Raw genomic sequence first — 15902 nt, 5'->3', positions numbered from 1 at the left:
TGCAGTGTACGCGCGTATTAAAGAAATCCTTATTAGTGTGAACAGAGACATCTTTGAGATGCGTTGGATTGACATACATAGTCAGACATGGGTACACGTGAGTGGAAGATGGATGAAGGTAAAAGCCAAACTGCTTGTGCGTCTTTTTACGTTAATAGCCTTAAGCTAAAACAATGGCTTATGAGATGAGTCTTGAGTATGTGAAGCTCTGTGAAGCCATTCATGGTTAAAACATTTTTTTTTTTATGTGTAAGAGCTCAGATCTGTTTTTATTGCTTTGGTAGTTGTTTCTGTGCAGTGCCCTTGATGTTGTAGATCTTTTTTTGCTTGAACCAATTGGCATGTTTGTACTGCATTCTCTACCAGCATCTGAACCCTCCTTTTCACCTTAGTTACATCCATCCAATTTCATATCCTACCTGCAATAGCTTATTTATTTCCCATCTTCTGTTGCTGTGTATTTTATCAGAGAACCTCAGTGCTCCAAGTAATCCAGCACATGAAGGGAATGAGCGAGAGAGAGAGTCAAGGAGAACAGAAGAACTGTGATAGAGCTCTATCTGTAATTGTAATCTCAGTCTTGACATCTCTGTGCATGTAAAGCCATTAAGAGAAGAGCGCTGGCTGAGCCCGCACCAGGCCAGAGCCCAGGTAATTTCCAGTGAGGCCGCAGCGGGCAAGCGCGCGGAGTGGGGAGATTTTTATCCTTGACTTTCAGCGTCACTCTTCCTTCCTAAAAGTGAATTAGGAACAGGATTAGGGCTGTGTTTGTCTGTGTGCTTGCTTATCACTACTTGTTGTTATCGCTACTTCTTTTTTTTTTTTTTTAAGCATGCCACAGGTACTCTCAGTTAGGCATGTTTCATTTTAGTGATTTAAGTGATTTTATTATTGTTAATGTTTTATTCTCCTATTAATTTTTTTTTTTTATGAAATTGACGAAAGTTGCCAAATATTATAATAGATGCCACACATAACCAAAGGTTTAATGAATATATATAAAGCCTCAGAAAGTAAGGGTGTAAATATCTGACCTGACAACGATTCTATTTAATTGCAGTTCAAGCAGATAAAATCTGTTTGCTGCTGAATGAGGATCTGACTCTTGGTTCCAGAATTCAGACATGCCCTGAGGCAGATGGAAATGTTAGATTATTAAATTATATTTAGCAAAATATATTTTAAAATATATTACATATTACTATATACCATGTTTAATGAATGATAAGTACTGTACAATAAACCACAAATGAATTTGTCTATTAATGTTTTTAAAAATTTTTATCTGGTTCCGGCCATGACTCAGACTTTCCTACTACAAAATCTGGGTCTTGACTCAGACTCCTAGACAGTGTGTCTAGGTTTCAGTTTCGACTTGGACTTGCCTCTAGTGATCTTGATTATGGTTAATTTACATGAACTTCATAATATAAATGGTAGCACTTGTGGTGGAGTTACCCATACCATGGGCTGTTGATTTCTGTTAATTACCTCTTATTCTTCTATAAGTTCAGTATCTTTTTCATTATATATTTTTACATATTTTTGTTGTACTAACCATGTTGGTGTTTTATTGTGATTCCACAGTGGCACCTGGTTGTGTCTCTACCAAAACAAATTACTGACTATTGGCACTTATTGCTGAATTTTTTTCCAAACTATATCAGTCTGCCCCCAATTTTTGCATCTCTGTCAAAAGGCCACTGTTACCGTAGGAGAACACTATAAGCTGTTAAAACATGCATGTGATTTCATGAGCGCTATAATAAGGCATGCATGATCAGTTGGTGATCAGAGGTGATCCAGAGTGACTCAAAATATGTAAATCTCTAAGGGAGTCTTTGGTTGTTTAATTTCTGCAGGATATGGCTTGGAGGCAAGTCACTCGCCTTGTCACAGAGCCAAAGGCCAAGGGTCTCCTGATAGCTTCCTGTTCCCTCAGCTCCCTTTGTCCTGGTGACCTGTTGGCCTTCACATAAACACAGGAACAGTAGAAGTGGCAGAATTATTCATTTTGGCATACACAAAGCCAGTGGCCCTCACATTGTCCTCCTCAAAACATCAGCAGCAGAGCATACTGTGTGTAATCAGTCTGATTATTAAGTGCTAATTTATTGCATGGCCAGGAGCTGTGTGTTAAATAAATGCGTTAATAAGTAAATAAGTGGAAACGGAATGAGCCCCAATGCAGGATCAGATGGCAACCTAGCACATCCAGCCTAGAGGGGACGGTAGAGTGTCACCACAGGACACAACGGATGCACTGTATTTGTGTGTGTTTGCGCATGTATGGGAGGGAGTGAGAGATGTTTATCTCAGTATGCATATGTTTTTTAAGGCAAAATAAGCAATAAAGAAGCTGTATTCCTGCTCTAATAAAATGATGCGTTTCGTGATTGTATTACTGGGATGTATTCATACATATTTACAGGTTAGATACAATTTTCGATTAATCTTAGATTGTGTTTTATTTTTATATAGGATTTCTCAGCGGCAGCCATCCTAACAAAATAATCTCCAAAAACAGCAACCACCTCAATTAATGGTGGTTTAAGTAACTTCAGAAAAAAAGCCTAGTCACTGGAAAGTGGACGTAGGCATAGCATACACCCCACCATGCTCCCTTTACTCAGTTAATAGGTTGCACCTATTACAGATTGTACAGTTGTATGCAAAAGTTTGGGCACCCCTGGCCAAATTACATATTTTGTTGATTTTTGAAATGAAAAGAAATAAGCACAACTTCTGTAGGAAACTATTTAAAAACTAGCATTTTTCTGCAAATGTCAATGCGCAGTTCCTTTATTGTTTATTAATTAAAACAAAATAAAATTAGTGCAAAAGTTACTAGGTCAATATTTAGGCATTGTGAGGGCCATTACAAAAGCTTCAGTTTGCATTTCTTGAAGCAGGTGTTTTTTTTTTTTAAGTGTGTTTTGGATTATTGTTTCTAGAAACCATTAGCTTCAGTTCTTTACTAACTGTGTGACATTTGCCTTGAGAATTTGCTGATATTTAGTGGAGTTCATTCTTCCATCTACTCATGTAATTTTTTTCTGCCCCACTGGCTGCCACACAACCCCAAAGTATAAAAGATCCACCACCATGCTTAACAGTTGGCAGGGCATTCTTTTTATCAAATGCTGCTTGTTCTTTTTCTCCAAATATGCCTTTGGTGGTTGTGGTAAAAAAAAATCAATTTTTACTTCATCGGTTCACGAACTTGTGTCCAAAATGCTAAGTGTTCTTTTGTATTCTTTAGACGTTAACTTTTGTGATGAGGTTGCAGGTGAAATTTCCTTCTGATGGCTCCTTAAAAAGCAGATAATATTTTGTGCTAGCTGTGCACAGTAGAACGGTGCACCACCACTCCTGGGTCAGCTAAACCTTCCTGCAGGTCCTTTGCTGTCATATGGGGGTTTACTTTGCCTCTTTGGCCAGCATACACGCAGTTCTGTCTAAGAGTTTTTGGTCTTCCAGATCTTGCCTTGATGTTCCCCTTAAAGGGGAACGAAACACAAAAGTAATCCTGGAGTAATAGTTTATACCAAAATATGTTATAGGCTAGAACTTTATAACAATACTATCACAAAACAATGTCTCAGGTATCAAGCAACGCATTCATAACCATATGTGTAATAGCGGGACATGGTTCGGATGCCTAGTACTATAATGGTACACAATTTTGAACCGTTAATTTTTTCTATAAAGGCACATTATACTCGACCCACTGTGAACAGTTTTGTTTAGATCTAACCGTTTAAGTAATTTTGCAAAATCGATGGAGTTCCCCTTTAACTGCAATTTCTTAATGACATTTTGGCCAGTGGAAATTTTGCTTTGTAGGCATCTAGTAGCTTTATTTTCAGATCCACAGTTGGCTGTTTAGAACAGCTTATAGTTGTTGAGTGTTAGCACAAGGTTGAAAAAGTCAGATTATTACTGTCTGGAACTGTCATCAGCTGACAGTTCCTAATGACAATTCTTTACATGCCTAACCAGTTCTAGCCAGTCAGTTTAGCCCTCGCAAGTTAATTGTGTTCAGAGACACCCACTGTAAGGGTGTCACAACTTTTGCACATATTTCAATTACTTTTCTATTTCATAAAGTAATTGTGCATTAACATTTGGCAAAGGAGGCCTAAACCTTTGCACACAATTGTGTAGTTTACATGGTTGTCACAAAAAAGACTGCAGGTGACAGAATGAGGGATGTGTTTGTGATTTTGTTGCCCTGTTTTGAAATTTTTTTTCATTACTGCCAAAAGTAACCGCAGTGCATAAAACCATGCAGACACAGGTCAAGAGCTTCAGTTAATATTTACATCAACCATTAGAAAAAACGTGAACTAAGTGAATTTGACCATGGCATGGATGTTTTTGCCAGATGGGTGGTTTTAATATTTTAGAAACTGCTGATCTCCTGGTATTTTCTCACACAACTGTCATCAGAGTTTACACAGAATAGTACGAAAAACAAAACAAAAAAAATCTGGTGAGCAGCAACTATGTGGGTGAGTGTCAGCTCTGTTGAGAGAGGTCAAAGGAGAATGACCAGATTTGTTTAAACAGTGGTGTTCAGAAAAGCATCTCTGAATGCACGACGTGTTAAACCTTGAGGCGACTGGGCTACAACTGTAGACCACATTGGGTTCCAACACCTGTCGGTCAAGAACAGTGGTGAAGAACAGTGATCTGAAGCTACAGTGGGGACAGGCTAAACTGAATTGGATAAAACATCTCCTGGTCTGATGAATCTTGATTTCTGCAGATGTTAGCCTCAAAATTGTAAACAGCGTGTGTCAACAGCTCAAGCTCTCCTGCTGATCGTAGTAGGGTGTGAGAAATGTTCTCTTGGCAAATATTGGCCCCCCCAATACCAGTCAAGAATTGTTAAAATGAACATGACATTGAGAGTGTACTTCAGTACCCCTTTCCAGTCACCACATTTGAATCCAGGAGAGTATGTAACTATGAATATACAGCTGACAAATCTGCAGCAAACCTGGTCCGTGTTGTCCATGGCCCAAAGAATCTACACTGTTCTGAGAGCAAAGGGGGTGTCCGACGCCACTATTAGAATGAATTTTTTAATGAATTGGCTGAGGAGTGTGTGTTATGAATGTACATATGATGGAAATATTTGAATCAAGTAAATTTAATCACTTTTTGTTAGTGTATCTCACATGGGGATAAGCAGTGCTTTATCTACCGTGAGTTCCCAATAAATTAGCTGGTTATACATGAAGATCAGAATGCTGTCATGTTTTGAGCGTGACCAGTGTGCAGTTTATGGAGTATTTGCCATTCGATAAAACTCCAAGACATCCAAGACAACCTGCTAATTGGACCCGGATCCCCACTTAGTTGCAGATCTGTCAGTTTACCTCCTGTCTTCACAGCCAGCCTCCTCTCACTTTTCAACTGCCTTCCACCTGTCATTGTTTCTTTCCTTCCATTCAGTAAGAGTGCTTGGTTAGAGACTCACTCTCTCACACACACACACACACACAAACAGTGTTATTTATGGCATGCGCAGTGCAGAGCAGGGCTCATTTCTAGACTTATCATTGTAATTCATGCTTGGTGGGTATTATCTGACTGTTCCAGATCCCAAGCAGAGAGCAGCATGCCCATCAGCTTGGCTTTGTCACAGCTAAGAATTAAAGGAGAATAAAGAAAGGAATGACAAGCGCTGTGTAGGCAAGAGACAGGATTGAATGGTGTGCATGTGTGTATGTGTTCTTGTGCTTGTGTGTGTGTGTGCATGTGCATGCGTGTGTTTTGGGGATGGAGGAGTGAAAGAGATACTGTAAGGAAATGTGTCTGTCTGAGTGTTTCATACATTTTCAGGACAAAGGTATCCTGATCCTAGTTGCCCCCTGTTTTTCACATTTTAGAAAAATTTTGTATTATATAGATAGTTCCATTAATTATGTAAGACATATGGGCAGGCCTGAATCATCAAGTTGTAGGCCCCTGGGCTCAAATGTTTGGTGGGCCCCTTCCTGGCTACATTTTGTTTTTTCATTTTGGTGATCAGGAAATTTTTTCATGACATCACAGCTTGGGTTGTGCAGCACCACAATGACAGTATGCTATCACTGTTATAAACACACATATTTTTTACAATCGAGACAACAAAACAATAACAAGATTACACACATAGTTCACTAGACCACAGGTTGCCATAAACCCAACAACCAGTGCAACACTTAATAAAGCATGTGTCCATTGACAAGCACAAAATATACCCTAATGAAGATGACAGATTAAATTTGGACAGCTGAGATGTATGTAAGAAGCAAAAGCATACTGCCACAGTGGGTGTAGAAAAGGTTTATGGATTATTTACATCTTAACTTTGATGACTTTATGTACAGGAGTAGAGAGTTACCTGCCAACAGTACTCGCTGACACTTTTAATTTCTGTTTGGCTTTGGAAATGAGAGTTCACTACTTTATCGTGGTATCAGGTCTCCTTCTGTCTTTTGCATGTTCAGTAGCGTTCATATTCATATTGTATAGCAGAAGCCAAAGCAGATATTCAGGAATAATTTGGAGTGTGTCTGGGTCATGATTGTCTGTAACACAACAAAGTTGAAATGCTGTTAGACTTTCTCATAATTGTGTGCGGGGCCCCCTAGTGGATTGACTCCCCAGGCATGTGCCAATAAAACCTAGGGATTTTCTGGGCTTGCATATGGAACATACAAACGGGATGACAGATTAAAGCTGAAGTGTCTTAGTAAGGTGTTGGGCCACCATGAGCCACCAGGACAGCGTCAAAGTGCCCTGGCATTTTTAAAAAGTCTCTGGAACTGTGCTGAAGGAATGGAACACCATTCTCCTAAAAACTATTCCCTTGATTAGTGTTTTGGTGGAGAGTGTTATCTAACATATCGGTCCAAAACTCCCTGTTTTTTTATTTGAGTTGAGATCTGGTGACTTTTAAAGCCAGATCACAGGATTTGCAAAATTTTTATAAACATCAAACCATTCAGTAACTCCTCATGCCCTGTAGGAGGTCAAGTATTTAGGCCTGTACTGTTCTTTTGGTGTCTTTCCAAGGTTTCCTGCCTTTCGTCCAATTCCTCCGAATCATGTGAAACCAGCCACTACATCTTTTTGAACGGCTGCTAACGCATTGTCATTGGGCAGTTGAACGAGCTTAGAGGAGAATGCTAACTGCCAGTTCTGTTATGTCATCTAACAGATGCTGAGTTATGGGGAGAGGGAGGGTGATCCTGCCCACCCAGAGAGAGTGAGGCCAGTTGTGCTCTCTTGGACTCTCGGCCATGGATGGCTGTGGCATCACCAGGGATTGAACTCGTGATCTCTCGATGAAGGGAGAAATGCTTAGATGGCTGCTCCACTTGAAAACCTGACATTTTTTTGCACATCTTGTTTGACCAGTGCCTATGGTTCTTGCCTGTCTTTTTTGATGAGGGGTTTATGCACTGCTTCCCTGCTAAACACATGATTACATCCTGCATTAACATTCTCGGTCACCTGAGGAACACTTGTTCTTCAGTTTGTTGTACATATTGCTCAAATTCATGAGCATCACAACTTTCCATGGATCTAAATGGAGATGTAACTTTTGACACTGTTTGTGAATAAAGCTTCCACTACCAGTTGTCCAGTACTGAACCCGCTTTCAGTGGGTTTCCTCTTGCCATCTTGATCCAAAGATTGAGCTAAGTTTAAAATTGTTTAAACAATGAATCTATTAGGGCTAGGCCTGGGCGATATCTAAAAATAATTAGCACAATATTTTCTAGTTGTTAAATTGAAATTTTTTTACTTTCTATTCTATTCTATATGCTTTTTTTAAATGAACTGTTTTAATGAAAATCTTATGAATTATGAAAATCACACATTAAATATGAAAGTAACCCAACATCTTTTGAGAACTACTTCACCAGTCATTATAATAAACGTGCAAACATGTGCCTTCTTGAGCTTCTTCTGCTGCAGATTTTCAGCGACTATTTTGCTAATAGGGCTCCCTGCTGGAGAAAATTCAGGCTGCAAATGATTTCTAAAGCCACGTCTGTGCACTTTCCACCTTAAAAATAAGGCATTTTTTGTCGTTTTCATAATTCAGCTAAATACTGGGACACTTTATCTGTAAATACTACACACTAAAATACTGCACACCGACCATAGATGAGGATCAGATAAACTTTCTCTTCAGGTTAGAGTTAACTTAACTGCCCCACGCTAACTTTCACGCTAAAAACTCGTAATTTTAGCTCATTTTTTTTGCTGCAGCGAGTCACTTTGAGGCAAGCTGAAGTTCCAAAGCACATCAGTATTTATTTTTGATTTCATCCACGTGAAGTAAATTAAGGGGCATCCATGCAGTAAAGCAAGCAGTTACAGTCCATAGAAGAAAGAAATAACACAGGCAGTTTTTTAAAAACCCCCTCTTTCTCTCTCTCTCTCTGTTAAACTGACTACTGGTGCGCTAGCCCGCACACTTCTTAAATGTGAATCCCAGTTTCCCAACTTATTTTTCAAGCTGTTTAACGATAAATTAGTCCTCTCCAATTCTCTCTCAGCTCCTTCACCAAAACGGCTATTATTGACTTTCACTCATCGGGTTATTTGTCCATCATTAACAATATCAGATTACTTTGCCCTATGGCCCAGGCCTAATCAGGGCACATCTGGGCAACAAGAAACACCTGTGAGTCACATGTTCCAGTATTTTTGCTTAACAAGAAAATGGGGGAGTTCAAAAAAAAATATGCGATGTTCTATGTTGTTCAACACATTTAACTGTAAATATTAGAAAACAAAAGCTGAAAACAAATTCTAATCTGTAGTCTCATTTTCATCTTTAAATCTCAAGCACAGATGTCTTTAGTGTATAGCAAAAACAAAAGAATTGGCCTTGCTGTTCCAATACTTTCAGAGACTGAATAAAAATTGTCATAATTGACTTTATTGCACATGGGGTAAACTGAAGAAGTGCTCAATATGTCATTGCTACAATAATGTTATTCAGTAAAGCTTTTTGATGTGCTGTTACCTGTGTCCCAGTTTTGTTACTTATACTTACAGCCATTGAAATTCTGTAGATTTATCACAACCTTGATGCTGGATCTTGTCATTACATACACTATTAAAAGCACATTTCCAGATGTGACATTAAGATCAGCAAGTCCAAAGTCAACTACCCAGCAGCATATCCTATAATAACCATTCGCTGTTTTTCTTTTTAAGCCAGCTTTTCCTCGTCCTTATCGCATGAGTTCCATGTGTGCTGTCACATTGTGCAGTGCTTGGCCTGGTCAGACAGGAGCTTCAGCTGAGACTCGATTACCTTCCACCAGCCTATTAATTAAATGTGTGAAACATACTGCAGTTAACTTGATTATGAGAAATGATTCCAAACCACATGTTCATTTCATTGACACCCAATTTGCACTGTAGGAGTGGAAACCACTGCAGAATAGCAAATAGCTTTTTTTTGCGCAGTTTCTAGTTCAGTGTGGTATATAGGTGGCTAAGCAAAGTATTCTATGTGTTGTAGTACTGTAAAAATGGTCTTGTTGATGGTTTGTATATAAAATGGCCTCTTAGTTAATTGGAACTGTAGGTAGGTGTCACAAAAATGTGCACTCATTCTGCACTCAAAATGTTAAACAGATTTTGGTATTCTTAGTATTTACGTAAAAATTATTTGTTATTTTTGTATGTCACGAATAACCTGTCACAGTCCAATACACTTATATATGCTAGTGAAATGTTATGATGTGGCAGAGTTAGCTTAGCTGGCAGGCTACAACAGCTTCAGAGACCACAACACAGGTTTACCAGGGTTAAAAATTGGGAGGCAAGAGGGTGTTTGCAGTTTCCAAAATCTTCACATTCTTTTTTTTTTTTGGAAAATATATTTTTTTTCAGTACAAAAACAGACAATCCAACAGACATACATAACGATGCACAGTTAATTAAAATCAATTCAGTTAGACATGGTCCCTTCCCATACTTTTGTAACAGAGTAAGTTGCCACAGACTAACCAACCACAGTATCAGCCTTTCCCCAGTTCAGTCTGGCAGTGGCCCACTCCAGTACCATCACATCCATAAATTAGAGAAAGTATGTTGACCAAGTGCACACTCGGTTCTGCATGAAATTTCAAAACTGCTTTGTTCACAGCTGTCAGAGAAGCTATTACTATTTTCTTTTGACTGGGTTTCAAGTTAAGTATTGAAATGTCTCTGAGCCAAAACAAAGCTGCATATAAGGACAGGTCTGCTTCTAAAAATCTTCACATTCTTAATGAGTGTCAAGATTATAAGTGCCATTTTAGTAGTTTAGCATTATATTACAACAAAATAACTTAAGAATGATTGATTGTTTTTGATTATGATTTAAATTGTTTAGGGACTATAGGGGCCCTTACAGGAAAACTTGGGTGAAAAGTCAAATTTACTCCCCCAAATTTACTCCCCCAAATTTTGCACCCCAAATGTAGTTGATCAAGACCAAGACCATGTCCAAAGTTTGTTATTTAAGTTTTACATTAGCCTCGTAGCTCCAGTGTAAAACCATACACGTAGAGGCTGATTGACTACATTTGGGGTAAGGGGAAATATTTGTGCCAAAGATTAATGGTTTAGTTGGTTTGCCATGCAGTGAACTACCTTTTTTATGTATGTAACTCTTTGGTGTTTTTTTATTTTTGTTTATTTATTTTTTTTTAAATGGTCTGTGTTTGTCTCTTGTTTTCTCTCACTCCTTTACCCCATTCAGCCTGCCTCAGAAATGGTTGTTTGGGTAAGCGTGGCTTTGCTGTCGCTCACCCACGCTCTCTCTCTCTCTCTCTCTCTCTCTCTCTCTCCTCACTCGTCACGTTTTCTTTTGAACATGGTGTTTTTGCTTTTATGCATTAAGCTCTCGGAGTGAGCATGCAAAACGTGTTGCAGTCCATCATGGCAGTTTCAGAGCCACCCAGCTAGAAAATTGCATATGATGTGCGTGCTGATGGAGGAGATTCGCGGCATGCTGCAGATAGAAGGCAGAGGAGAAGGGCTGATTACACTGGCCCGTAATTCCGGGTTGCGCTTTGTTGCGTTCTCTTGTTTGGCTGATACGCTACATGCTCCGCCCTGTCGGTCAGCACCACGGGGTGCCTTCTCTGTGTGAGCATGCATGTGTGTGTAAATATACGTTCCTGCTGACTTTAATGTGGCTCATACGTAGATATGCAGAATAAGCAGCTAATTGCAGAGGAAAAAGAGTGGGTGGAGCCTGTGTGATTGCTCAGCTGTGGGTTTGGCACAGATGTGGAAGCCCATGCAGTGCTTGCTTTCGCATGGTCCATTTATATTTACTATATGTACAAAAAAAAATAGACTGCTTATTTTAGGTGTCAAAATGGTAAGTGTTTGCCACAGTCATCATTTACTTCTAGGCTTTCAATGGATTAATCTGATATATTCTCCGCTCCAAAGTCATATATTCTCTTGGGACACGAAGTTTGCATGTTCTGTATTTCTTTGCATTTGCTTGCTTTGGAACATGTTCATGTTGCAGATCCTCCTTGTTCTCTTGCTAGATCTGAAAACTTTGGCACCAGATGCCCATATTCCAGTTTTTGAGACTTGTCAACATAGCTGAATTAAGAGGTTTTGCCCATTCTTCAGACAGAAATTTCTGGTTGCTTTGATGCTCACTGATAAAGCAACGTTATTAATGCTCCTCTGAGCATACTCTAAACATACTGCAGGTTGTAGTCATCTACTTACTCCTTTTAAACACCAAGTAAATGAATTCGAAATGAGCTGTTTAGAGTGGGGATGCACAGTGACGTTGGATATTAGTGTTGGCAGATACTTACTTGAGAAATGTAATCAGCATCACACAGATGTTTATGTTCGAACAATATTTCAAAATAATGTTTGAAGGATTTATTTATTGTGCTTCAGATGTGAAGTTGGGTTACTTTCCTAAAAAAGATGGTTCTTCAAGGGTTCTTTAGTAAAGACTTTGAATGCACTCAAAGAGATATTTACATGTTTAAAGCGTTCTTTGCATTGTGAAATGATCCTTCAGATTAATGGCGGTTGTATTGTATAGGTTCTACTAGAGATGAAACGGTTACCGGTTTCACGGTAAACCGTGGTAAAATTAATGACGGTTAGTAGTACTGTTTGTACTTTAAAGTATCGTTAAAACTATGTGAAAAACCTACTGTACAGAGTCAAACAAAGGCAGAATCATTCTCTCGGATACAGATGTGTGTGTGTGTGTGTAGAGGGGAATGGGGAGGAGGAGAGAGTGAGAGGGAGAAGGAGAGAAGGGAGAACATGGCGGAATGTAGTGACAGAGATTTGGACATAGTCTGACGTGTGGTCATATTTTGAGTTTTATAAGAATGCAGAAGGAAAGTTAATTGAAGATGACCACCCTGTCTGCAGAACATGCAGAAAGAAAATAGCGGGCGAAAAGGGGGCAACGGATCAAACCTTACGAGTCATCTTTGTGACCACCACCCGCTACTGTTGAGAGAATGCAAGGTTAACTTTAATGTAGAAGTCTGTGGGGACTTAGAAATAGAAGAAATGTCATGGTTTGTGTGGTTTAACTTATACTTATGGTTTGTTAATAATATAAAATGAAGCTTTTAGCGTCAAAAAAAAAAACAAAACAGTCAGTGAATCGAAACTAAAGCTTTTAACACATATTTCTGGGGAACAGTGTCTCCAAGATGAGCTCTGAGTTAAGTCACACAAGCTCTGGAACGAGACGCTGCAAAGGATCAATCTGCACAGCTCCCCTTTCTTGTCTCGCTTGCAGTGTTCACTTTCTGAGAAGAGAATAACACTGTCTCAAATCACTCAATGTCCCATACATAGTGCAACACTTCTTAGAAGTAGTAATTTTCCATTAAGACCCACCTCAGAGTTAGTTGAGATTTAATTCTCTATGCAGGGAAATCCCTAGTTATTGTAATTAATAATAATAATAATAATAATAATAATAATGATAATGATAATTACAACAGTAATAATAATAATAATAGTAATAACAGTAATAATAATAATAATAATAACAGTAATAATAATACATTTGCTATTCTTTTGTTTACAGAGTATTACAAGTATTGTAAATAATACAAAAGTAATACTACAAATGTATTGACTATATTGTTTTAATGTTTATGCAAACAAGAAGTGCATATTGCTGCCAATTCTATTTGTGTTAATATAAAAGTTGGTGAAATGAGTTTCACTTTGTGTATCAGTATTTATTTATTTATTTATTTTACTTTTCAACACATTTGAACAATATCGCGATAATACCGATAATCGTGATAATTTTGGTTATGATAATCGTGATATGAAATTTTAATATTGTTTCATCTCTAGGTTCTACATAACCTTTTTGAAAAGGGTTTTATAAAGCACCAAAAAGGGTACTTCATTTGTTAAGAGCGTGATGTTGTAACAATAGAAGAACGCCTTTTGGTGCTATAGAAGACCCTTTTTAAAAGTGTTCTATATAGAACCATATGCAACTTAATCTTCATCAGTCTGAAGAACCACTTCATGACGCAAAGAACCATGCAAAAGGTTCGTTGAGTGTTCATGATTCTATATTGAACCATTGTCTTTACTAAAGAACCATTGAAGAACCATCTTTTTGTGAGTGTACTGTGCTAAAATGTTTGAATTTTATTCATTTTAATGCAGTTTTAACCTTATATATAACATTTCTCTGTAATGCTGGGTAGATGTGCCAATTATTCCATTTTATAAATGCTGATATACTGGCATTGGTATCGACTTTGACAGATATGTATCGGCATCAGCCAAAAATTCCCATATCAATGCATCTGACATGAATCACATTTAATTGATTTTTTTTTCCCCATTAACTGTGATTTTTTTTTTTTTAACTGTTGTGCAGGGTAAGCAGCTGGAGAAGAAGGAGGCTGAACTGAAAGCACTGGATGCATTCTACAGGGAGCATATTGCACAGCTAGAGAAGAGGGTTAGTGAATGTTGTTTTCTCTCTCTCTCTCTCTCTCTCTCTCTCTCTCTCTCTAAACAATTAGATATTTAAATACTTTCACACAGATTTTCTCACAAATGTACACAAATACACTATATGTCCCAAAGTATCCAGGCATTCCCTCTATTTAGTGAATTCAGCAACTTTGTGCGTCACCAACGGGTGCACCTTATTCAGTTATGCACAAACATACCTTCTATAATCTCCCAAGAAAAGCATTGGCTATAGAATGAGATGCTCTGGTGCAGCCACACACAAGCCTGTTGTCATTATTCCCAATACCTAGTGTCAGCTAGAGGGATGTATAGCTCTCTGACATGGAACTGTGGAGCAGTGGAACTGCATCCTCTGGAGTGATGGAAACAGTGGTGGTGCCAGAATTTTTTACTGGGGTGCTACAAGGGTGCTGAAATATTTGGTGGGGGTGCTATACCTATGGCTGTTGCGGTGGCAGTTTTTGAATGAGGTGGCGGCTGTGTAGCTTGACTAGTATTCACGCTACGCACTGAAATCAGTGTGGAGTAGACGGATATAAAATATTTGTATTCTAGCGCACATCTGAGGCTTGCTGTCAGCCATGCTTTATCGGGACTTAGACTACCCTTCAGCTCTCAAAATTGTGTGTATGTGTGTGTGTGTGTGTGTGTGTGTATGTGTGTGTGTGTGTGTGTGTGTGTGTGTGTGTGTGCAAATTGGGATTGGATGAGACTGAATGGCGTGCAATTGAATCTCTTTGAAATGAGTTGTAGTGATGTTTGTGAACTAATCATCCAACATCATTACCTGACTACACTAATGCTTTTGTGGCTGAATGCAATGAAATCCTTATAACAATGTTCTAGCTGAATGTAGTAAAAGCTGTTACTGCAGTAAATGGGGACACAAACATTAAAGTTTACTGCAGATTTTCAAAAAAAAAATGGGTAGTCCCACCTACTAACTGCATCTTTGTGAGGCAGACTCTAAAAGGCACAGTGAAATAATATAATATATATATATATATACTAATATATACAAAATATTGGCAGAATTGAAAATAAAAGTTCAGTGACAAAGATTGCTGAGAGAGCAGTGTTAATAAATAAGGTTCTATCCATCAAAACATTCTATATGAGTATTATTGTACTTCAGCTAAGTAAATAGAATTTGAAAAACAATAACACGGACTATGGGTACATCTTCACATATGTACATCTGAGTCTGAGAGCTGAAATAATGTTATTCTGTTGCCAATTATTTCAGCGTGTATTTGAGGCCCATGCCACCGTCTAGGTGCTGCCACTGTTAAAGGAAGTCTCTGAACAACACGTTTTTAGAGACCTTAATGCGAATTTATGCTTAGTTTTAAAAGAAGGAGGAAAATCCATGCCAAACTGGCTTGGGTCGAGGTTGCTCAAACTTTAGTAAATAAAGTAAATATGTATGGATGGCATGGATGAGCCACACTTCCAATATCTCATACTGAAATTTTCATGAGAAAGACAAGCACATTTTGTGTTTTATCATGGACATAACATGCAGACTGCTTTTAACCTGTAACTGGTGCGAAAGCTTTAGCACCTCAGGCCTTAGTTTATGCATACAAGTTTGTGTGTTTGTATATTTTGTATAAGGTTCATGTTCTTTTCTAATTTAGTGAAAATGGTTCCAGATGATGTTTTGCTCATACCTCAAAGAATAAATGCTACGATCACTTACAGGTTGAACCCTCTAGCTTGTTCATCATGATTTATGCTCACTGCTTGGATTCCCAAATGCCACACCAGAGCAATTTTTTATGCTTACTGCTGTTGCTTGGCTTTTTAAGACCTTTCTTCCCACATAATTTTAACTGCTGGTCCCTGACATTTTAGACATATAAAAGGGA

At 38.4% G+C, this 15902-nt stretch overlaps 1 protein-coding gene across 2 annotated transcripts in view; it reads left to right on the top strand.

Moving 5' to 3' along the window:
- Positions 1 to 15902, top strand: part of chchd6a (coiled-coil-helix-coiled-coil-helix domain containing 6a) — a 121505-nt gene that overhangs the window by 17352 nt on the left and 88251 nt on the right. For both annotated transcript variants that reach the window (XM_036590613.1, XM_036590614.1), the window contains exon 5: positions 13931 to 14014. In XM_036590613.1, the coding sequence (XP_036446506.1) occupies positions 13931 to 14014 (84 nt within the window). The remainder of the gene's footprint in view (positions 1 to 13930; positions 14015 to 15902) is intronic.

Source organism: Colossoma macropomum, unplaced genomic scaffold, assembly GCF_904425465.1.
Source record: "Colossoma macropomum unplaced genomic scaffold, Colossoma_macropomum, whole genome shotgun sequence".
Taxonomy (NCBI): domain Eukaryota; kingdom Metazoa; phylum Chordata; class Actinopteri; order Characiformes; family Serrasalmidae; genus Colossoma; species Colossoma macropomum.
The sequence above is the reverse complement of the archived record's forward strand: the minus strand, read 5'-3'. Positions and strand labels throughout refer to the sequence as shown.